The sequence below is a fragment of the Perca flavescens genome, chromosome 12 (assembly GCF_004354835.1).
Source record: "Perca flavescens isolate YP-PL-M2 chromosome 12, PFLA_1.0, whole genome shotgun sequence".
Taxonomy (NCBI): domain Eukaryota; kingdom Metazoa; phylum Chordata; class Actinopteri; order Perciformes; family Percidae; genus Perca; species Perca flavescens.
Window position 1 is genome coordinate 16,679,272 of NC_041342.1, and position 24,687 is coordinate 16,703,958.

The following is a 24,687-nucleotide window of genomic DNA, read 5'->3' on the forward strand; positions in this document are numbered from 1 at the left end:
TAACGGCGTGTTAACGAAAATATGTAATCAGCCAATCACGTGGCAGAAACTCAATGCATTTATGCATGTAGACATGCAGGCGAACTGCTGAAGTTCAAACTAAGCATCAGAATGGGGAAGCAAACGTTGGGCCCATTAGTAATAATTGAGCACAGCCTACCTGAGTATTATTACTGACCATGTCTATCTCTTTATGATTACAGTGTCTACCCCTCTTCTAATGGCTACTTCCAGCAGGATAACGCAACATGTTACAAAGCTTAAATCATCTCAAACTGGTTTCTTGAACATGACAATGAGTTCACTGTACTGTGAAGGCAAAAAGGGGATCCAACCTGTAAATGGCCCGTGAGTGTATTTTTAAGACACATTTGCTGTGATTAGTATAACAGAAGAATCTCATACCAGCATCAGTTTGTATAAATTAATTTGACTAATTGTTTATGTATTTTGTTTAGGCTTTGATCACATCATTTTCTTGTTACAACATATGAGACACATTTGTTGTAACAATAAAACTTTATTGCAAGCTTCCAACCTTGAAATAAATTTCAAAAAAACGTTTCACTTTGCAGTTTCAAAAACACACCATTGCTATTAGTGTGACAAGGCAGAGAGGCAGATGCATTACAAAGCAAGAAATCAGACCTTTCGAATAATTTTATTTCTTCATGAATAAAATATGAGAACAGTCTTTAAAAGTTTGAGGCACTTTGAAGTATGACAACAGTGAAGGCAGGATTAAATATTACTCAGAAACCAATTTTAGAAACTTATGCTTCAATGACAGAAAAACTGAAATGGTCATTTTCAAGAGCTAACATGCCTAAACATGAGATAAATGTAGCACTAACTGAATAGCTAAGGATGGGGTTTCTACTGTAGTCTCTACTGTACTGTATGTTCCCATTTGTAAAGCATGCATCATCTGCTTCAGATTGCAGCAAATCAGTATTTAGTTTAGAAAATAATCAGATTCTATGTTCACCTACCTCTTTCCCTTCTAATGTGACACTGAAAGGCTTTGGAAAACATAAAATAGATAAAGGCTTTGCACGCAATGACTGAAGGTCATCACACTGATCAGATGTTGACTGGGAGAGCCTGCAGTGACACAGCCCTGTTTCATTATCTTTATCAAAATATTTCACATTGAATCTGCTTTCAGCATCCGTTCTGCATCCAAAAATACTTTCTCAAACATGCATCTTTCCGACGATAATCATCATTCCTCAGAAATGAGTCATTGTGCATTTGTACGGTGTTTTTCACTGCGTTTTCTAATTTGGATTGAGGGTACAATCACACACTTACAGAGTTAGATTTTTTTTTTAGATTAATCCAGTTCAGCGGCAGTCAAGGGTAGAACAGATAAATAGCTCGAAGCAGTATGTTTATACTTTGACATTTTAGCGGGAATTAGAGATGTTTAACTAAATAAGCACATGTAAACCATGTCCAGAAGCTACGGCAAGCACAAAATAATGCACTACAGTAACAAAGAAGATTCTTGATATACTTGATTTGATCATTTCCTCATGTGTCTTTTTTAAAATTTCCGAAAACTTTGTACCGTACTTCTTCAGCTAGATTGATTGAAATTGTCAATTGTTAATGTCCAAAGTCACATCTCTCACTCACACGCACACACACACACACACACTTCCTCCAGCTGTGTCACAATGGAGTCCTGGAGACCTCAGTTTTTTACTGTTAATTTACTAAATTAGATTTTTCTCTAGATCCAGACAGAGGTCTTTCCATTTTTAACAATGGTTGCCGCCTTCTCTGTAGCTGATTTCGGCCTTGCTCCTTGTTTCTCCTGGACTGTATTGACGCGATTTTGCTCTGCCATTGTACCCCCAGATACAGGACTGCTGGTTCTGGAGGTTTGCTGGTTGTTTTTGGTTTGATATGTTTGAAAGGCCATATCGAGCTGTTCTTGGGCAACCCGTAGGTGCCGGTGTAGGCTTACCAAATCAGAAGGGATGTTCTCATCTGGGCTGGTGCACTGCTGCTCCTGTGCCACATTGGCCATGTTCTGCTCGTGGGTGATGAGGCTGTTGGGGATTCTGCTAGGTTTGTCTGTCTTCATCACAAGGTTGTACCCCGGAGGAGAGGCTGGGATGTTTCGAGAAAACGGGTAGCCATAGGACGTCCGTCGGCCGTTCCTCTTCATGCGAAGGGTGTCCCGAAAAGTGCCAATTCCCAAGTGAAGCATCTCACACACATTTAGCACTAGACAAAGACAGCTTACCACATACATGATGAGGAGGAAGATTGTTTTCTCTGTGGGCCTGGAGATGAAACAGTCCACTCGGTGTGGACAGGGGACCCTGTTACATACATATGAAGGACTAACTTGAAAACCATAGAGGAGATACTGTCCTGCAAGGAAAGCGATTTCAAAAATAGCTCGCGACATGAGCTGAAGAACATAGATTCTCATCAGGCCTTCTTGCATAATTCTTCGGCGGCCATCATGTTTTGGTGGGTCTTTGCTAGTGCTGCTCACTGGTACGGGCTTGGCCTCCTGCACCTCCAGTGTATCCTCATAGATCATGGGCTCAGCATCGTCATCTTCATCCTCCTCTAAGACATCCTCCAGATGGTGGCTTTCTCTCCATCTGGAAAGAGGAGAAGACTTTTTGCGGAGCCTGAGTTGCTTCCTGCGATCCAACTCTGTACTTCGGGCTATCTTGTGGATGGCGTAACCCATGTACATAATAGAAGGAGTGGAGATCATGATGATCTGGAAGACCCAGAAGCGGACGTGCGAGAGCGGGGCAAAGGCATCATAGCATACGTTGTCACAACCTGGCTGCTTGGTGTTGCAGGTGAACTTGGTCTGCTCGTCCGAGTAGATGGACTCGCCTCCAACCGCTGTGAGCACAATGCGGAAGATGATGAGCACAGTCAGCCACACTTTCCCCACAAAGGTGGAGTGGTTGTGGATCTCTTCCAGGAGACGAGTAAGAAAGCTCCAGCTCATGTTGCTCTAACAAGCTTTTCAACTAGAGTCTGTGAAGAGAGAATAAAGCACTGATTATTAATCCAAATACCTATGGAAGAATTTGGTTGGAACTTGAAAAAGCTATGAGTTGCAGATTAATTAATGTTCAATGATAGTAAATTGTATGTATTCATTCACAGCTAATATTACTTTGTAGTATAATGTTGGAACTGTATATACGTCTTTCAGCTGTGTTCCTTATACCAAATGCCTGAGCTGTTTGTGTGTACAGTTGTCAGACCAAAGCAAATCCAGACTAGGGCTGCAACTAACAATTACTAACATTATCAATTATTTTCTTGGCTATAAAACATCCCAGGTGACATCTTTAAATGTCTCATTTCTTATTTTATCTGACCACCACTCACAAATCCCAAATATATTCTATTTACTACCACAGAAGACTAATAAAAACAGCAAAATCACATTTGAGAAGATGGAACTAGATAATTCATGGCAATTATGCTCGAAAAAATTATTAAATTATTAATCAATTATCAAAATAGCTGCCGATTTATTTTCCGTCAATCAATTAATCATTGATATAACTACAGCCAGTTCAGCTATAATCCAGTGTGGACCTACAGTATAACTAGGAAATGTGGACTTTGCAAATGTCGCAAACATCAACTCATCTGCACAGATGTAGAGGAGACATTCATTTTCAATTGATTGCACGTCCAAACACAAGACAATGGTTTGTGTTGGTTCATGTCATGTCATAGGGTGATGTCATTCAGTCACCCTATCTAAACACACATCACACAGTAGTTCTAATATCCCCTTCTAACAGATTGAAATAGGTTATAGAAGCGTTGAAATGGCAAAAATAGCAAAGGAAAGATTAAAACAAGAGAAAGAACACTTCATCAGCCACATACATAAACCCACCAGCAACAACTACCATTTTGATTATAGCTTTGACCAAAGAAAACGCTGTACACTACAAGAGGGTTGACAGGCTAAAAACACAAAAGGAAACTGACAGAGCTGTGAATATAAGAAAAGACCATTCTGGTACAAGAGTGTACTCCACTCAGAGAGCCACTTCAGAAACATACTGAACTCTGCATTTCAACACATCATGCCATGGGACACGCACAGAATAACAGATGACATGAAACCTCACAGTGTCATACTCTGACTCTGTGAGGTGAATGAAGCTGCGATAAGGAGATAGCGTAGCGCTTCTGTCCCTTCATTCATGGGGCAGAGTTGCAGAGTTCATGTTCATCTCATGACTGCGGCACTGTGTTCCCTGGCGTGGGATGTGCCATCTCCCCTGCCATCTGAGTGAACAGGAGAGGCTTGTTGCTCTGCCACGAGGCCTCCCCTCCAGATCCAGCACTGCTGACGCTGGGGAGGGGTACAGCCACAAGGAGACAGATGGCACCTATGGTAGGCGACTCATGTGCCCCAGGATGGCATGACAGGAGGGCAGCTGCACTGAGGATGCACTGTATAAGTTTGAACGAATCTGTTGTATATCATAGCATCAACATCATACTGTACCCAAACACTGAAGTGATCTTGAGATATCCGCCTGGTGTTAATGTGTTTTGCAAAGTGTTGTACAGCGTGTTGATGTTGATTATTTGCTGCCTTGTCTGTCTTTAGTTTTCAGTGCTGTTGCCATTTTAACAAAGTCTACCCTGAAAAGAGATTTCTAATCTAAGTGGGACTTGCCTGTTTAATAAATACAGATTTGATTTTACTAAAAGGTCAAGCAGCAATGTAATGCAACAGAGATCATCATTAAACGCAACTTACTCCAAGTCATTGACATTTTTCATTCATAATATTTTTAAACAGGGAAAAACATACTTTTCAGGATTTAAAATGTTTTATGAAATACACCTTGTCTCATCTTACAATGTTAGCTACAGAGGTATTGTAGTTACAGAAAATATCAAAATTGAATAAATACATTCACTCTTGATATTACAATTCCACAAAATAGAGCCACATTTTAAATAAAGGTGTAATATGATTTAAGAAATTAGATAGTCAGGGATATACTTTATTTTTTTTAAATAATGTATTTATTGCAGGGGCAGTGGTTCATCATACATGCAGATGCAGGCCCATTATACTTTATATTATTAAACATGAATCATATTGTATTGTGTTGGGTAAATAGCTTTATGTAACATTGGTTCAATTGATTTGTCTTTATAGCAGACATATTCATATTAGAAAGACCACTGCAAAGGCATGAAACAATCTTTCAGGAGGGTGGATTCAGACACAGGGTCTTACAAACAGTCCACAATTTCACTGATAATTGAACAGAAACTATCATTCAGTTTCTTAAGGGGAAAGTCAATAACTAAAACAACCCACCTGGAAAAGTTGTACATGCATTTCCCATCCTGAAGGTCTCCTGTGCCCTCTCTAGATATCCCCTGCACAGTCTGATCCATTGAATTCCATTTCCATCCTAATGTCCTGGCCTTTTCCGTCTTATTAATAACTTCCAGAATGGCAAAAATGAAAAAACAATAATGGAACTTATCAGACTAGACTTTCTATTTATTCCGTTTTCCCACTCTATGAAGCAGTGAGGTCTCGCCGCTGTGAATGCCTCACATTCTGTCTTGTGTCTGGTTTCTATTACACCAGCCTTCTGCCCAAGAAGGAAGTATAAAAAACAGAGAGGCAAAAAAAAATCCTCCTCTGGCAAGTGACCCTCATCCAAGGGTTCAGACTTGAGGATATCTTACTGCAGATTGAAATGAACACCCAGCTGAGGGAGCGTGTTAATCGCGACAGTCAACCTCCCCCCAATGCTCATGTGCAACATTTGTAACACAGATGATGAAGGTCTCTCCCTCTCTCTTTCTGTTTCTCTCACTTTGTCTCTCTTTCTCTCTCCCTCTCTTTACATCTATCTATGTATCTTGGCTTCTTACAGGTTCCTGTCTACTGTACATGCCCTCCAGCCATTTACACAGCAACAGCAGTAGCTTACTTACTCTGAGAAAAAAGGTGATGTATAGAGTTGTGGCACACTTCACGCACAAGTGTAGAAATGCAAATAGTCATTTAAAACACACACACACACACACACACACACACACACACACACACACACTCTCCCTTTTTCTCTTTCTCTCCCTCTCTTGTCGCAAACGCACACACACACACACACACACACACACACACACACATCAACCACAATAACCGCAATTAGCAACCTCTATATTATACGTCAATTACATACCAGTTTACGGTGGGTGACAATTATGAAAAAACAACTTTGGGGAGACAAAGACAGGGAGTTTGAGGACAGACACGTCACTGAGACATAAGCCACCTTGCCTCAGTGCAGATCCGCTAGAATGTAACCAGCAGGTACGCTCAGTCATATCAAGTGTCATAACATTTAGATCCTCCGTCCAGGCAGATGGCCAGATAACAGAGCAGTGGACAGGTTGCACTCTGCACTCCTGCTACATGTCTTTTCCAAGTTGATGTTTATACTTTCAAGCTTTCACCTCGGCCTGCGGAGTGCAGTAGCACACGTTGTTACTTCAGGCATGAGATGGATTTCTTTTCACATGATGGCAAGAGTGGCTGTATGTGGACAGCAGTCTCTCTCTGTCTCTCTCACTCACTCACTCACTCACACTTCCTTTTTTTCCTTTTTTATTCTGTAAGTCTGAAATAACAAAACAAAGTACAGATGAGGAGGTGATTCATGCAAGATTAAAATCGGAAAGGAATGTCTCCATCTCTTTATTGTATGTGCCAGACCTTGCTGTCAAGTTTGGGAAAGGATCTAAAGTCAACTTCTTTTAATAGAGGACAGATAAACGGGTTAGTGTCTGGCTTGCATTTATGAAATGTGTCTGGTCATTGTCACAGTGACCTTATTATTATAATGTTACTTTCACAAGGCCCTCAATAAGCCTTAATTATGACCTGTATACAGCTATAAAGCCAAGAATAACGTTCAACAATACCAGCAAGGCCATCATCAATCAGATCACAAATCCATCTCATTTCTTTATAATTTTCATAATTATAAAAAAAATCTTGGTGTCCTGTGTCTTAATATATTTTAAGAATATCAGACTGTCTTTAGTAAGAGAGCAAAGACAACTGTGCGAGACATGTCAAGAATGAGATAGTACAAGCATGTTATAGACTTCTTTGCATTTAAATCTCATTCTGTTTGAATAGTTTGTGGTCGAAAGAAAGCTCTAAGAGCCAGCCATCTGGGCCTGCAGGACCCATCGTCCTGAGGCCTCGCCTTCAGGGATCCCCTCTCCGTCTGACTGAGGAGATGTGGCGTAGCGGCACCCCTGGTGCAGCACTGAAGAAAAGAAGACGAGGGATGCTGCTGGAATGACTAGAGCATTTGGGGTTTTGGACATGTGCTATCCTAAGGGACGGATAAGCACGTGTTTTTAAGTTGCAGTGCAAAATCTTTCATCCAAAAGACACAGATGGTCCAGTGAAGACAGTTGTTAAGTGAACATTCAACTAAAAGTCAATTAGAGTTTATGTTTCTCAACAACTTGCTGCAATTAACACTCTTACTGCTCTACTCTAATTGATATTAGGTCATATATGTATGAAAATTATGTTTTTATTCACAGATCTGTATTTTATACAGTTATGTTTAATATTACATTTGGTGATACATAATGTTTTTTTTTGGGTTCTTCTCAGAACCTCACAGTACAAGGTTTTACTTTTTACTGTATGTACAAAAGAAACAAACTGATTTAGACCTATTACTACTTACTTTATTACAATTATAAAACTAGATTTTTTTTCCAACAATTAATAAATAAAAAGTCTTTGAAACTTTATTAATACATTGGAATTGCTCACAGTTAAGCACAAACAAAAGTGCACAAACACATACAGTCAAACCAATGACTGTCTAGTTCTGAACGTGCTGTCCCTGTGTCCTTGGACAATTCAGGCTAGTTTAGCTTTGGGTAACTTCAGTTCATGTTGATAAATATTGATTGGACTGCCCAGAGCCAGGAGAATACTCCCCTGTAAGATATGGTTTGACATTGCTCTTGTCACAAGGACTGGCATCATGTGGCAGCCAAATGAGAATGCTTAATATTCATTAGGTTACGGTTATATTTAGTATTAAATGTAAAATAGAGTAGATGTGGTAGCATTTGTGAGATGCAAACAACTTTCAAAAATATCTAATATGACAGATGACAATTACACAGAAAATCTAAATTACTTTAAAGACAAAATTGATGAAAAATAATCAGCATAATTTCTGTGGTGCAATGGCTGTGTGAATCATATAATACATTTATTGCAATTGTTTTTAAATGTATACTCACACAGACATATTTTAACAGAATGATTTGGTTATTCCCTGACAGTTTCACCTTTAAGAGGTCACTGGGAGCTGTGAGGGTTTGCAGCGTAGCCGAGTGTTGAAGTGATGCAACATGGAGGAGTGAACATCTCGACAACTCTCCTTGGCCGCCACCAATGTCATGACAAGAGTTTTATCCAAATGTATTTACTGAACAAAGTTGATGCAAGCAGACTGGGGGCTGTAAGGGTCTGTGTTTATGTAACAGATCAAGCTCCACCATGTGACTTGGATGCCCCCCCCTCAGAGAAAAGAGTGACACAAGACACCAGAGCAAAAATCATGCAACTTGGTGCTTGGACTCCTCCTCTCTCCCATCTCTCCTACTACTATCATTAAACTGTTCTTACCAGGCTGTGGGGCGCTATCCCATAGGCAGCCTGAGAGTGGTGGCAGTCCCATCTCATTTGTTCATTTTTCTCCCAGTTTCTCAGCCGAGCCTATCCAACCCCCGGGGTGAGTGCGTCCCGTGCCAGTTTTACTAAGGCTGGACTCCACTGAAGCGACTGAGATGAAAAGCCTTGAGGTGGATGCCAACAACTACCCTCAGCCAGGACTCTGCGTCTCCCACATGAGCAAAACAACTTGTATTTAAAAATTAGCCGCACCACTACTGTACAATTAAACAAACGCAACTTATTTGGTTAATATTTTTGAGTGTATTCCACCTTAAATGATTTAACATAACAGACAAAGCCCTCATGTTCATTCCATACTATACATCTGGACTCACTTAAAAATGCATGTCAAACTATTTAAAGCACTGGAGAAAATGAGGATATATAGCAACATTTTAATAGTCTTAAAAATAGTTTATCTTCCATTGGAAAAAGGCCTGTTTCCTGTCTCAGAAGGAGGTTCTGTTTATTTTACTGCCCTGAAATACTCCAATAATTCTGGTAGTAAAGGTTTGCTAATAAATACTATTACACACATTACTGTACATGCTTTAAGTGAGGTATCAGGCTGGCATATAGACTTAATATTAAGAGTTCAAAAATCATGTCTCATTTATGTTTATATAAGGAAGTAATAAAGTGCTGCATCAGTGTTGCCTCCCCAGTTAGACATTTCCATCATAAATGGCATTCTGATATGAGCTGCCAGTTTTCATCAGTGTGCCAGTTATATGTTTCACAGTAGTCTCGCATTGCCACACCTTCCTGCACAGCATTGCCGAGGAAGGTCTGGTTACTCCTGACAGCAATCCGGGATGGGAGAAAAACGTGCTCTGGTTTATTGGCATTTCTTTAAACCAATCACAATCGTCTTGGGCGGTGGTAGACGCTGAGCGGAGCCACGGTGCCTCTGCAAAATAGAGTGACATCTGGCAGAATTGGCGGAATATCCAGCTGAATTTCCGGCGGTACTGGCACAATCCCGGAAGTGGAACATCATGGATATAGACTAGTTTCACAGAAAAGTTGTAAACACTGGAAGTGTCTAAACCAGTAGCCACAGTACATGCTTGACTGGGCTATATGATACACTGGGCCCATATCATGTTTGGTTATTATCTACAAGCTGTCAGCAAATTGTAGCTCAGTTGAAAAAAGTGATTAAATGGAGCCAATGTCTAAATGAAAATACTCTAGTGATAATATTGTTTGAGAACAAAAAACAGTATGTTTGCATGCCCCTCTTAATAGATCACAATCAGAGCACACTAATTTAGATTTGCTTGACAGCTCTCAGACTACAGGAGTCCCTAACATTAGAAAATGGAGAAAAAATAAGAGCGATGATTATGTGTTTTGTTGAAAATGTATATTTAAAACCATATACTTGACAAGACACAATACATTATAATTAAATACTCAAACAAACAAGTGAATCAATCAAATAGTATTCAGATTACAACATATTTCTTAATTGTTTAATTCCTTGTCATCATTTCTACACTCACTTGCTGATGAAGTTTTCCATCAGGGCAGTAAAATCCAACACACAACTACCCAGCCAAATGAACAAAATAACAGCGCCTCGCTCGCAGAGCTGGAGGGCCTTAATCTTTGACATTATCTTGTCTTAACTGGCCATGTCATGAGCTGATCTGGGGCAAGCCCAAAGGTGCAGCAGACCTAGTCAGGGTCATTTGGACTACCAGAGATATGTTTACTGCAACTCCTTCCTTCCAGATGCCTTATTGCTGTTGCCCTTCTCTAATTTAGTGGACTTCGTGACCACGTTGCAGGATTACACTGACAACAGCAATATACCCTTTCTCTTTGGTGTAAACTTACGCAAGGAAAGCTTGGATCAATACTGTATATGTGCACATACTGTATAGTGTACTGGTGAACACATTTAAAGCTTAGCTATTAAGCCAGTGATAAGAAAAGGCAATCTGCTGACTTAAAGGCACTGGCTAACAGAAGTAACCAAGTAAAATCATGTGCTAATGTGTGCTGGGGATATTTTCTGCATTCACTAAATAGAAAAAGAATACTTCTAGTTTTTCTCTACTTTTGTCAGTGGGCGTTTTTATCCACTAGATGGCAATCATGTATTCATGGACAATCATCTTGCGTTAACAATGGTTAACCAACATTTTGGAATTTGTTTGACTTTCCATATCATGGTTCAAAGTCCTGTAGACTGTTTTTGCCCCCCAGACATGTGGTCAAAAATTCCAATAATGGGGGCTATGACCCTGTTAACACTGAGTAACATTAGGACATAAACCAACCTGTCATTACCTTTTGACTACACAAACATCACAGCTGAATCCTTTTAAGCCTTTAAGGTTAAGTGACAGTATTTTAAGGCATTTAAAGCATCTCATTAAGATAGCTGAGGAGCGTAAAATACCAACAACTACAACAGTTCACATGGAGGCTACACTGAAATAGGAAGGGTTGTTATATGTGCTGTGGTCCCATTGTTTCAGGCTTTGGTCATGGCTTTCCTGTTAAACTGATTGCACCTCTGTATCACTAATATAGGTTATTTTTCTTTTTTTCATTTGCAAAACTCCTACCTAATATGTTTTTGCTTTATAGAAACAGTGCCAAAATAAAAAAATGCATTTACAGGACATAAAGCAATAACTTATTTTAGTATTTAATAGTTTACTAGAATTATATCAATTTGAACCTCATTAGCTCATATAATTTCCTAATGTTTCTAATGTACAATTAATCCATCAGATAATAAAGTCAGATAGATTTTCAAAGTTAAAGTAGAAAACAAACGTCATGTGACACAACAACACAATGTGAAACATTAGCATTAAAGCTAAACCTCTCAGCATGGTGTTAAGCCCCACTTGGGGTCGCTTTAACTACTCTCTATTAAAATTTAATAGAAAATGCTTAGCATATGTTTAGGCAAAAATGTAACAAGCAAACCTTTTTTTTGCCACTTCAAGTTACGTGAACTAATTCTCCAGTTGAATTCAAATGCTGGTAAAAAAAAATTGAAGCTTTTGTTTATGCAAATAAAACCAACAACTGCATACTATTAAACAGCATAATCCACAGAAAAAAGAAGAAGAATGAAGGCTCTACCTACCTGTCCATGTGGCTAAAGCAAGAGCTTATTCTATGCTTTATGGTAGGTCATCCTGGGCGGGCATCCAGAGGCATCGTTTCACTGCTCAGGCTCAGAAACAGGATGAGAGAGACAATGGGTCATTTTTCTTCAAAACCCCTCACCACCAAGTACAGGCAGGACACTTAGGAGCAGCATCCTGCCAAAGGCCCCATTGTTTCCCAGCTTGTCCGCCTCCATTGCCATGACCACTGCTTGTATTTATTTAATTCAGGATGACTCCTACTACAACCCCATTCATTCACCCAGAAATTCACAGTGGCATAGCTATGGACCTCCAAAACCTTGCTTTTCCTGATTTAGCTGTGTGTGAGTGTGCAGACGTGTGAACGGTGTACCTACATGACATGCACATTCACGTTATTTTTTTTAGGGGTTTATTCAAACTCCAGTGCATACTATCCACTGAAACCTTTTTTATGCCACATGAGTTGAAGAAGATTTTAATGGGTTTTCTTTGTCGTTTTTTCAAAGTCAGGAAAGCTTGTGGAAGGCTTTTCCTCAGCTGGTAGCAGAAGGCTGTTTGTTGTTTTTTGTCAAGTGATGGAAATATGGCATGACAACTCCTTGTCCTTGCATGCCAAAAACATGAAGATTACAAAAGATTTGATATTATATTTTTGGCATTATGGTTGACCTCATGTCCTCTTTCGCATCAGAAATGTAGTTCTGTTGAAGTTGAACTTAAATGTAGTTAAAGTAGAAGCTTGCACTATGTGATAATTAACTTTAATTCAAGGAACAACAACAACTAAAACAATAACTAGTGAGGAATAGCAAATGTTTGAATTTCACCCAGAGGAAGTGGTGGGCCCCAGATCACATATTTGTGCAGAGTGGTTCGATCGGCTGAACATACATATTTACACCAGGCATGTAAAGAAAAAGGCTAGGAGAATTGTTAGAGGTTCAAAACACTCGGGTAACAGCTTTTTCTCCATGTTGACATTCATGAGGTTCATCAGGTTCATCAGAGGCAGGAGTAGCTTCTACCCTAAGACAACTAGGATCCTAAATGAAGACACTGAATGAGGACACTCATTACTGATCAGAGTTTTCTTTCTGAAAAATCTTAAATTGATCAGTGCAGTCTTTCTTCATAGTCATATATGATTTAGGTGTGAAGGCACTGAGGAGGACTATGATGTTAAACATTAATCTAGTAATGGAAGGTTGACAAAATTGGAGGCCCTCAATAGGGTAATGACTTAAAGGCCGTGTTGCAGGGTTCATTCTCCAGCAAATTTGTGCAATTTGCTTGTTGGTAAAACATTTAAACTGTTATCCATTGTATTTGATGTTGTTGGGTATCACAAAATGGAATATAATACGAAAAAGTAGGTACTATTTTACAGTGGTTTGCAATGATTCTCTTTTCCCCCACAATGCATTGCATTACGTCACGACACGTTTTTGTCGTTTAGTTTGTGGTGGCCACCACATTTTTTAAACTAATGTATTTTAATGGGAAATATTTTCGTGATCACAGCACGACTGCGGTAGCGAGTAGTATAAAAGGCCGAAAATCCACATAGGGAGGTTGGTTGGGGTGGTGAATGGGTCAAACAACACAGGACTTTCACCCCGGAGAACGGGGATCGTTTCCCGCGTGTGACGTTTCTTTTCCCCGTTCGACTTTCCCTAAACCCAACCCGCGTCCCCCAGAGGCCGCAGATCATTTACCGTGTGTCACGTTTCCTTTCCCCGTTCGCCAACCTCTGTTGGTGGTGTTCCCATTATGTGCTGAACACCACGTACCTCTGTGTTCCCATTTCGTGCTGACCACCACGAAATAAATGAGAAAAACATGTCCGTGTACACAAATCAATAGATTAAAAATTACGTGACCATTTCACAAACTGCCGTGAGACCGTGTTGTAAATACATACAGTAGATATATATAGATGAGTGAGGCATGTCACATCTGCTGGTCGCGGGGTGAGCTCCTCGACCAGCGACCAAAATGCACTTACTTCCCTACAGCACAAGCTCTCCACCACAGTTCCCATGGGACACATTTTCACCGGAGGAAGAAATAAACACTGGGCAAATATGTTGTTACTGGAGCTAGCAGGCTACCATCAAAGCGTGGGATATCTGATTGGAAATGTGTTTACAACGTTGGGGGAAAGATTTAATTAGGGATTATCTCGGGGAGGGACTTGCTAGTTAGCCCGTAGCTAGCATGATGCCTTCTATTTCTAGATCCAGATAAGTTTACCGGTACTTATCTGAACTAACAGACATGATCACTGTTACTAGATATAAAGAACATGTTGACTTTCACTCTGTGCTATTCACTTACAGTAAAAAAATTGTTATTGTATGCACTGCTGTTCGTAGACTAGCTCCAGCACTCGTTGCTGCGTTGCTAAATGATGGCAACTCACCAGGACACTTCACCAACTCTCTCTTCACTTCTCCTCGGACCACGCATGTAATTGGCTTGGACGGCCATCAGTTCTTGGCAATTCGTTATTCGCCCTCTCACGTCTGACAGGTTCGAAATTATACGGCTGCGGGGCATCATACGCGTTATTAGTGGTTCTTGCCACCTCTTCCTTATCCCAGTCAGTCGCCATAGTTCTAGTACTAGGCTGAGGGTAGTCCCCTCCACGTCTCCCCAAATTACGTCATCACCGAATTGCGTTAACCCCTGCTAATACCAAAAATGACAAACTGGCCTTTAACACCATTTGGAGACTTTTTTTTTAAAGATCAATTTTTTATTGTTTTTTTATCATTAGACATACAAAACAGAGAAACACAAATTGAACAAGAACAAAATCCCTCTCCCACCCTCTGCGGTCTCGAGGAAAACAGAACAAATAAACAAACAGAAATCACACCTTGCCTAGTCACTCTCCTCTATTTCTTGTGGCGCTGAGGTCACTAAGTCTGATATTTGTGCTGCTGTGCTTTTCCATAGGTTGATAGTCGATGATTTGGCTTTTTTAATCCTTGCTGTAGAGAGCTCAACTATAACTATGTCTAGAAAATATGTACGTAAAGCAGTGTTTTATACAAAGCGAGTGAGGGGGGAGCCAGCTCTGAGCTATCATTTTCTTGGTTGCAGTTGAGCCGGCTAGCCAAATTTTCCTGTCTCCCAAGCAGGTGTAATTTAGACTTGTCATTAAGAAACAAAACAATCGTGTCAGCAGGAATTCGACATCCTATCACATCATATATTATTGATGTTGTTTTATTCCAGAACTCATGCACCTGTTGACATTCCCAGACCATATGCAGGAAAGTTCCAGTTTGTTCAGGTTGACAGAACGTACAATAGGGAGTCGGAATGACTTTAGAGATGTATCTCTTCTGGGGAGTCCAAATGACCTATGATATATGTTGAAGTGGATATACTGGTTATTTGGGTTCTTGGAACACTGGAAAATGTCCCAAACTGTCTCCCAATTAATTGCGTTCCCCTCAGGGCTCAGCTCTCCCTCCCATTTCTTTACTATTGGGAGTTCTTATATGGATACTTGCATCAATTTAGCATGAATCTTGGACACTAATCCTCTCACAGGAAAATTAACAAACCATTTAATGACTGGGTGCGCCTCAAGACTGTTTCCCCATGGCACTCCATAACATTTTAGGGCTGATCTTAAGTGAAGATAAAAGAAGAAGGATGTCCTGGGGACCTCAAAACTAGCTCTCAGGTCTTCAAAAGTCAACATACCTTTCTAATTGAATAGCTGGTCTAAAGTATAAATACCTCTGTCACTCCACTGGTTACAAGCAAAGGCTTTGCATTGTGCCATATTGGGGTAATTTGGAGACATTTTTAAAATGATATACATATCTTGAGTGCTTTATGTACCCATTAACAACAGTGGTGGTTAACCTGCAACATAGCCTTTAAAGGGGCGCTATGCAGTTTTGGCAATTTCTTTGCTGTTTTCTCACTTTTTTCTTGCATGTTTCTCTATAGAGCTCCCCCTACAGCTTCGGAATAGATATTTGGCAACACTGGTTGGCGACTCTCCCCCCTCCCATCTTTTCCCTCTGGTCATGTGCATTTGTTTTCAATGAAGGCGGCGAACGCACAGAGCCATGTCCACTGAGGTATGTATGATATACAGAAGGCTAGCATATAATATATACGTATATAATATAATACGTGTAGTAGAGTAGGCCTATAATTTATTCGTTCATAACGATAGGCTTGAAACGTCATATTGACAATGGTTCATTGTATGATATTGCAGGGGACTACATGTGCTCGTACAAGTTTGGATGTGGGTGGTGGTTGTGCAGGAGCAAGAAGACTCAGCTGTCTTGGGTTGTCAGGCCTAAGTGAAATCTTGCGGGGAAGGCCAGTCCAAATCGATTTTTTGTTGTATGACCCTTGGTACCTGGAGATAAAGGAAGAGCCATTAGTATTAGTTATTTTCAAAAAGTTTGTCAACAAAAGCAAGGTGTTCACTATACAAAAATATAACAGTAAAAACGTACATCTTGTGTCCCTCCCTATTGCGTGCTGGCAGTCGTTGGTTGGGTTTGTCGATAGCTCCAAGCAAAGTCCGGGTCTTGTAGACAAAGGGAGTATATGGCATGCGCTTTGCTGCATACATTAATAAGTGGTTCTGGAAGCTTGCATTAATATCTCATGGCTGTATAATCATGAAAACAACAGTCCTCAAAAAATGACGATAGGGTTGAAAAAACAAGTTGGGCAAGGGTAGTAATTATAGAATATGAAAGGTGCTGTAGGATTATCACAAGGTTTTTGGTTTTCCTGGCCATTTTGTGTTTTAAGATTTCAAAAAAAAACACCTTAGAATCTCAATGGTTGAGTCTATTGGACAGCGGATAAATTGGATAGGGCTAAATAAAGCAACCCATTAGATTGTTTTTCTAAAGTTCCCTCCATGTTTTATCAGATGCTGGAGATGACAGAAGTACAGCATATGGCATGCATTAGTACCAGATGTGTGCCTGATTTTGTTTTTCCGTGTGTGTGGCATGCCAGGAAATACACAGCATGGAATGTTTACCCACACCAAAGCAGCTGTTTTACGAAACAGTGTGACTGTGGGGTAAATATCTTCTTTCTAAAAAATATCAGATTTTTAGGCATTTTTGAGTTAAGTGGGTTATGAAAGCAATTTTAAAGCATGCATTTATTTTGACCAACCCCCCTCTCTCCTGACTATCTGCGAGCTGCCGGTCCCCTGAACACACCGTAAAAGAACGCGGTCTCTGTAGACAGCCCAGAGTCCACAAACGCCAACAAAAACAAAGTGGCCATCCTAGACCACAAAAACATAACAAACTGTACTCCAGTGTTCAGCCAATAAACGACAAGAAGGATTTGGGGGTGGGGGTTGGGGGGGGTTAGTTCGCTGAAGCACGGAAGGGAGGGGGAGGGGACGGGATGAGGAGGAGGGAGGGGCGAGCTAGTCTTGTTTTGTTTGAAAATACTTTGAACGTCAACAAGAATAACATCTCCCAACATCACTTAGAGTACCTTTAAGATCAGTTTTTTATTGTTTTTTATCATTAGACATACAAAACAGAGAAACACAAATTGAACAAGAACAAAAACCCTCTCCCACCCTCTGCGGTCTCAAGGAAAACAAAACAAATAAACAAACAGAAATCACACCTTGCCTAGTCACTCTCCTCTATTTCTTGTGGCGCTGAGGTCACTAGGTCTGATATTTGTGCTGCTGTGCTTTTCCATAGGTTGATAGTCGATGATTTGGCTTTTTTAATCCTTGCTGTAGAGAGGTCAAGCAGAACTATGTCAGCAAACCATTTAATGACTGGCTGCGCCTCAAGACTGTTTCCCCATGTCACTCCATAACATTTTAGGGCTGATCTTAAGCGTAGATAAAAGAAGGATGTCCTGGGGACCTCAAAACTAGCTCCCAGGTCTTCAAAAGTCAACATACCTTTCTAATTGAATAGCTGGTCTAAAGTATAAATACCTCTGTCACTCCACTGGTTACAAGCAAAGGCTGTTACCAGACATTAAGTGTGCATTGTGCCATATGGGGGTAATTTGGAGACATTTTAAAAATGATATACATATCTTGAGTGCTTTATGTACCCATTAACAACAGTGGTGGTTAACCTGCAACATGGCCTTTAAAGGGGCGCTATGCAGTTTTGGCAATTTCTTTGCTGTTTTCTCGCTTTTTGCTCACAGGTTTCTCTATAGAGCTCCCCCTACAGCTTCAGAAAAGATATTTGGCAACACTGTCATAAAAACTTGTTGGCGACTCTCCCCCTTCTCATCTTCTCCCTCTGGTCATGTGCATTTGTTTTCAATGAAGCCAGCGAACGCACAAAGCCATGTCCACTGAGGTATGCATGATACACAGAAGGCTTGCATATAAATGTTGAGATAGTGTATATTTGTATTGTGTTATCAAACGTAATCTGTAACATTATGGTGAAAAACAAGAGACTAAGAAATGTTTCCGCTAATTGGGGTTTATTTTTTTTAGCTTAGCCTATCTCAATTATAGACTTTAATAGAGATTAGGCAGTATCAAAATGAAACTTTACATTGCATGTTGACGGGGATTAGAGGGATTGTTTGTGTCACACCCATAGTTTGTTTGTATATTTTTTTTCTTTGGCATACTATGTGTAGTAGGGTAGGCCTATAATTTATTCGTGCATAACGATAGGCATGAAACGTCATATTGACAACAGTTCATTGTATGATATTGCAGGGGACCACATGTGCTCGTACAAGTTTGGATGTGCAGGAGCAAGAAGACTCAGCTGTCTTGGGTCATCAGGCCTAAGTGAAATCTTGCGGGGAAGCCCAGTCCCACTTCTCAGGCTCCTGAACAGAATGACCCTCTGAATGTCTGGGATGTAGGAGTATAGTTTCTTTTATTTCACTGTGTACACACACCCAAATCGATTTTTTGTTGTATGACCGTCGGTACCTGGAGATAAAGGAAGAGCCATTAGTATTAGTCATTTTCAAAAAGCTTGTCAACAAAAGCAAGGTGTTCACTATACAAAAATATAACAGTAAAAACGTACATCTTGTGTCCCTCCCTATTGCGTGCTGGCGGTCGTTGGTTGGGTTTGTCGATAGCTCCAAGCAAAGTCCGGGTCTTGTAGACAAAGGGAGTATATGGCATGCGCTTTGCTGCATACATTAATAAGTGGTTCTGGATCTTGCATTAATATCTCATGGCTGTATAATCATGAAAAAACATACTATACAAATAATATAGTCCAAACTGAGAAGTTAGCTGAATCCCAGTGTTTCCAAATCATTTGTAAAACATTTGTTGAATCATGTAGGTAAAAAAATGTCCTAAGGGTATGTCCACCTGACCCTGGCCTGAACTTGCTGTGATATACTGAACTGGTCTAAAACATGTTTCATCACCACATAAACAGATGTAAAGTACACACAAAAAAACTATTTATATGAAATGAATATGTGTATGTATACTGAAAGGTGCTTCCAAAAATGTTGTCCCACTATTAATGCGTAGCATATTGAGGTGAAAAGATATAAGGCATACATTTTAAAATAACGTAATCCAATACAAGTCCACAACAGTCGACGATAGGATTGAAAAAACAAGTTGGGCAAGGGTAGTAAGTAATCCTCACCACATGAATCTACTTCTATTCTGCTCTTGTAAAATAAGACAATTAAGACAGAAATGCTTGAGTGCTAAAATATGGCAAATGCAATTTTGACTGTAGGTGCTTATCTGAAGTTTATGAACTTGTTCACCTGGGTCAACCACCTTTTGTCCAGCATGATGGTGGTCAGTGCCTGGTGAGCCACTGAACCTGTAATCACACCACATCATTGTGAGTAAAATGCCTGTGTCCTTACAGGGCACTCAATCATGCATTTGCATTGTTTGTTTGAAATCACCTTGGATGATCCAGGGCTTATCCTCATTGCCCTCTTCAAGAGGCTCATGCTCACAAAAGCCAGTTGCCCACGAATGCTCGTTTCGTGCATGGTGTAGCACACCAACCCACATCATCTGTACAAAAGGAATACAAAGCTTGCATTAATATCTCATGGCTGTTTTATCATGAAAAAAAACATGCTATACGAATAATATAGTCCAAGTTAGCTGAATCCCAGTGTTTCAATAATAGCAATACACAGCATGGAGTGTTTCGACCCACACCAAAGCAGCTATTTTACGAAACAATGTGACTGTGGGGTAAATATCTTCTTTCTACAAAATATCAGATTTTTAGGCATTTTTTAGTTCAATGGGTTGTGAAAGCAATTTTAAAGCATGCATTTATTTCGACCAATAGAGGAACATGTAGTGCAATCTATTCCTGATATAACAACAGCAATATGTTAGTAAAGTGATTGCAAATGTGAGAATCAGCACATCTTTCTATCTGTGATGTCTGTACAGATACAGGAGGTAATCCTATATTGCACTTATTCATTATAATTGTTTGAAATTCAGCATGGACAGACTGTGAATGCATGACCTCTGACACATATTATCATACTATCATACCTCTGACAGTATTAAAATAACATCTCTCCGACCCAGTCTCACATTACACATTCTAAGTTTGGCAAAGGTAGTAATTATTGCAGGTTTATCAAAAGCCCTATTCGCATTTGATTTTGAAATTAACTACTCCACTTCTGTGTTCCGTGCGGCACTTCACACGTCATAAGCAAAGTCTGTATTTTACTCAAATTTACTGACATTTCCCACCTCGTATGATCACAGAAACAGAAACCTGACGAGACTTTGGACTTTATTGGGCCAAATGGGCAATCTGATATCAAGCACTGTCTTTACAAAATCACAGTTTATGTTTTGTTCAATTAGACTGTTTCAGATGTTATAATTAGCATGAAAATGGAGAGCAGCTTTAAGATCCTCAGTACATTTTCTCAAGGACTTGCTCTGTCCCCTACAATTTTCACTTTTCATACATAATTTACGCAACTTTATATCAGGTACACTTCATGTCTCTTTGTTCACTACCTAAATACCCTCAAAGAGCCATGTAAGTTGTAAATATGTAATCTTCCATTGTGTGAAAACTCTGAACAATGTCTCTCATCCATTTCAGTTGGGAGGCTATCATAAATTGTTCATAGATTGTTTTCCTGCCTGGGGTTGAGATGTGACATTCTGAGTTTTTTATTTTTAATATGTTTAAAATCTGCGGAATTAAATTAAATTAAACCTTTATAACATTTTAAACTGAACATTGCTTCATGTCACTTTGTTATACAAGCTAGTAACTGCTTTTAGAATCACAGAGGCCAAGCCATGACCTTTAGCATTCCAATAAACTACAGTACAGAGCTACTGACCTGTGAAGTAAATATGTCCCAAAATCTAAGCAAACTCTTCACAGTCAGCCTAATAGAAGTCAATATGGACTAAACTGTGGAAAACTTTTCATTGATCTGACACAAGATGCATTCAATGACAACATCTTTTAAAATGCATCTTTTAAAATGCTGTTTTAAAAAAACTGTTTTCTTACTCAAACTAAATCACCAATGTGTTTTTTATTTACCATTATTTTTGTACGTTCACATACTATTGTAAAACTGTTAAATGTGCGTTCAAAACATATCACAAAATTACTGTAAATTATGACAGCAATTGGTCAAATGCTGCTATATGTATGGTACATCTAAAAAAAGAACAACACTTATGTAAAACTGCATCTGCACTGTCAGCAGTGGAACGATAGTGAGATCAGCAACGAATAGTTATGTTTAAATGTAGTGATAGCTAAAACGTAGTGCCAATCATGTGTTATTGAGTAATTATATTGTGAAACAATAAAGTTCAGAGACCACAGTGAAATATAATCTTTTGTTATTTTGGTAAAATGAAGGCTTTATTACAGATCTAAAAAATCTAAAAACTCGCAATAATTTTAGCATAATCGTGTTAATTAACAAGCCATAAGTATAGCTAACAGGTGCCCACACCTCCCACCTAATGCTGGCCCTCTTAAGGTTACACAAACAGAGAAGTATTTTTGTTGAACAAATTATTAACTAACATCATGATGACAAAGCAATGGCATCTCAGCTTTTTCTACTTCTTTTTAGTTTCTCACCCATACATAGACATTTACATTATATTTAACAAGTAATGTTAACTAGTCCCAACACTCAAAATGTTAGCATCTGAAGCTCATCTCATTTTTTTTGTCTTGGAAGTAATTATTAGACAACACTTTAAAGTACAACACCTGCTAGAAATGATATCATACTGGAAAAAAAAGCTGTGCAAAGAAGCAGCCATAATATTCACCATATTCTATTAAACTAACATAATTTGTTTATACAAAGATTACTGAATTATTGTTGACTAGAATTAACTGTTCTCTGATTAGTGATTCACAAGAGAGAGGGAACTATATTCATAATAAAGTGTTCAAAATATAAAAATAGTAGTGTATTTGTGCATAGTACAACTGGAGGGAATTGATTGTAGTTCTTATTTATAATATGGTTGACAATTTAGTTATACACAAAAATATTAAAACACAAGTTTTAAAGCCACATTCATAATGTGCTTATCACATCACTGGTATGGAGATAAAAACAATACTTCGTTGTGGAATCTCATGCTTCCTACATAATTGTCAAATGTGCAGAGATGATCAAAATCAGAAAACCCTTTGTCAGAAAACGATTGATTAGCTTAATATTTGAGTCTGTATCGGAACTGAATGTCTCTGTCAGGTTGCATCGTTCCAAAGCCCCATCGACTGAAGTCCATCTCAGGTATCTTCTCATAAGGATTCTTCAGCTCAAACTCAAAATAAACCAACATGAGGAAAACAAACTGCTTCAGCTCATTGGTGGCAAAGAAACGCCCAGGGCACATGGAGACCCCGGCCCCCCAGGGCATGTTGTAAAACTTCACCTTCTTCCCTGCTTTATAAAAATGTGTTTTCTTGCTCCTGTCTGGATTGAGAAAGCGGTCATATTTGAATGAATGTGGGTCAGAGTGGATCTCTGGGTCAATTTGAATGGCAATGTAAGGAAAGACTGCCATTCTGTCACCCTTGCGGATGAAGTATTCCCGCCCATCAGCCATCTTGAGGGTCATATCCTGAATCACTGCTCTGGTGAGGAGGGGTGCAGCAGTGAGTCTGAGGGTCTCTTCCACAGCACTGTCCAGGATTGGTGTTTTCGTCAGCATTTCACGGGTGAGGTTGATTAAAGGGCCACCATGTCGGACTTCTTGCCCAAATTCCTTCAAAACCGTATTTACCTCTTCCTTTACTGCTGCCATGGCTTCTGGGTTTTTCATGAGGAAGAGGAGCAGCCAGAATGAAGAAGGCCCTGTGTTGCCCTGAGAGGCCCAAAGAAGCACAAACATGTACCTGTCTATCATTGATTCCTTTATGCCTATCTCCTCTTTGCCTTGCTTGATGTCCCACACCCAGCGACTGATGTTTTCCTTGGTCTTCATCTTCTGAATTGACAGAGATTTCCAGAAGAGTCCCAGGAGCCTCTGTGCTTCCAACCTTTCCCTTGGTGGCAGGACCCCATAAGCAAACCTGGGGAAGAGTTGGTCATATTTACGAAACTCGTGAAATAAGGCTTCTGATTCAGCTCTGTCTTTCTCCTCACTTCCTTCTGACTTGTGTGGCTCATTGCCATATAGAGATAAGTAGCCAGCCCTGAAAACAATATTGTAGCAGTACATAAACAGTCCATCCTCCGTCCAGGTTCTTTGGTCTGCAGGTGAGCCAATGTTGTGCAACATCAGGTTCTGCAAATTACTCATCATGGATTGAGTCATTGCCTCCAGTCCATCCCCCTGTAGATGCTTGTTGCTGTTCATCTGGAGAATGATGTGTTCGTTATCTACAGCAGTGTAACCAAACACTCTGCGCACCAGCTGCACAGAAAACTTCCTGAAGTCCAGTTTTTCTCGACTCTCCTTAACAAATGATCCAAACGATAGAGGGTCCTGAAGGAATGTAAAGTAATACCCTCCCAGCTGTACTGTGAATACATCACCGTGTTTTTGCTTCATCCTCTCTAGGAACTTAAATGTGTTCCTGCGAAACTCTAAGACATGACCCAGCCAGGGAATGAGCCCCTTATCCAAAGGGGGTTCTCCTGGTCGCCGCTGTCGAAACACCCCGAGAAGGTATAGCCCTCCAATCAGAGCAGCAAGAAAGCCAAGAAGAATCGGCAGCAGCAGTCCCATGACTGTTTTCTCTGTCAGCCACACAGGGTTTTAGTGTTCAGGTTCACATCATGCTTAATATACGGACTTTTGCTCCTCCCTTTGCTTGGGGGATCGGTTTCAGCATTCCACAAGCATGAAACGGTGAAATGGTTCCAGAGACGAGAACAAACATAAGGCAATACTTTCACTGTGTAACATCAACCGACCAAGCATGCAGGTTTTCTAAATGAAATGCAATCAAATCACAGGTATTTTATTAAAAAAAGATATCCGCAACAGGCCACATTATAACATAACTTTTACCTAATATAGCTGTAGCAGAAGCTGTTGACACAGTAAAGATACAGTACACCAGACATTCTGAATAAGCAATACATTTTGTTTATGATATACAAATCTTAAAATACAGTTCAGCTCAGTCAAACAATAGAGAAAACATTGCTGAGTGGAATGGAATTTGAGTATAGAGGTAAACATCAAACATGAGTGACACACTCAATGTGACATGCAACTGTATTGAAATAACAAAAGGTCATTAGAGCTGGGAAGTGCTGTTCTAAATTGTGTTCACTTATTTATACTTTGAAAAC

The 24,687-nt window shown here is 39.8% G+C and overlaps 2 protein-coding genes across 3 annotated transcripts; both read right to left on the reverse strand.

Moving 5' to 3' along the window:
* Nucleotides 1–1,738: 1,738 nt before the first annotated feature.
* Nucleotides 1,739–11,970, reverse strand: gjc2 (gap junction protein gamma 2). Of its 2 annotated transcripts, none has more exons than XM_028593724.1 (2): nucleotides 11,889–11,970; nucleotides 1,739–3,021 (listed from the first exon to the last, which is right to left on the reverse strand). In XM_028593724.1, the coding sequence occupies exon 2, from the start codon at nucleotides 2,990–2,992 to the stop codon at nucleotides 1,739–1,741; it is 1,254 nt and encodes a 417-aa protein (XP_028449525.1). In that variant the 5' UTR covers nucleotides 2,993–3,021; nucleotides 11,889–11,970. The 2 variants fall into 2 exon arrangements, with proteins under 2 accessions (XP_028449525.1, XP_028449527.1); XM_028593726.1 differs by lacking the exon at nucleotides 11,889–11,970 and adding an exon at nucleotides 5,357–5,393.
* A 9,632-nt stretch (nucleotides 11,971–21,602) lies between these two features.
* Nucleotides 21,603–24,127, reverse strand: LOC114565114 (5-beta-cholestane-3-alpha,7-alpha-diol 12-alpha-hydroxylase). The gene has a single exon (XM_028592974.1). The coding sequence runs from the start codon at nucleotides 24,113–24,115 to the stop codon at nucleotides 22,592–22,594; it is 1,524 nt and encodes a 507-aa protein (XP_028448775.1). The 5' UTR covers nucleotides 24,116–24,127; the 3' UTR covers nucleotides 21,603–22,591.
* Nucleotides 24,128–24,687: the final 560 nt, after the last annotated feature.

Excerpts from the sequence above, each read along its gene's own strand:
- gjc2 (XM_028593724.1), bottom strand. The coding sequence starts at position 2,992 with ATGAGCTGGAGCTTTCTTACTCGTCTCCTGGAAGAGATCCACAACCAC.
- LOC114565114 (XM_028592974.1), bottom strand. The coding sequence starts at position 24,115 with ATGGGACTGCTGCTGCCGATTCTTCTTGGCTTTCTTGCTGCTCTGATT.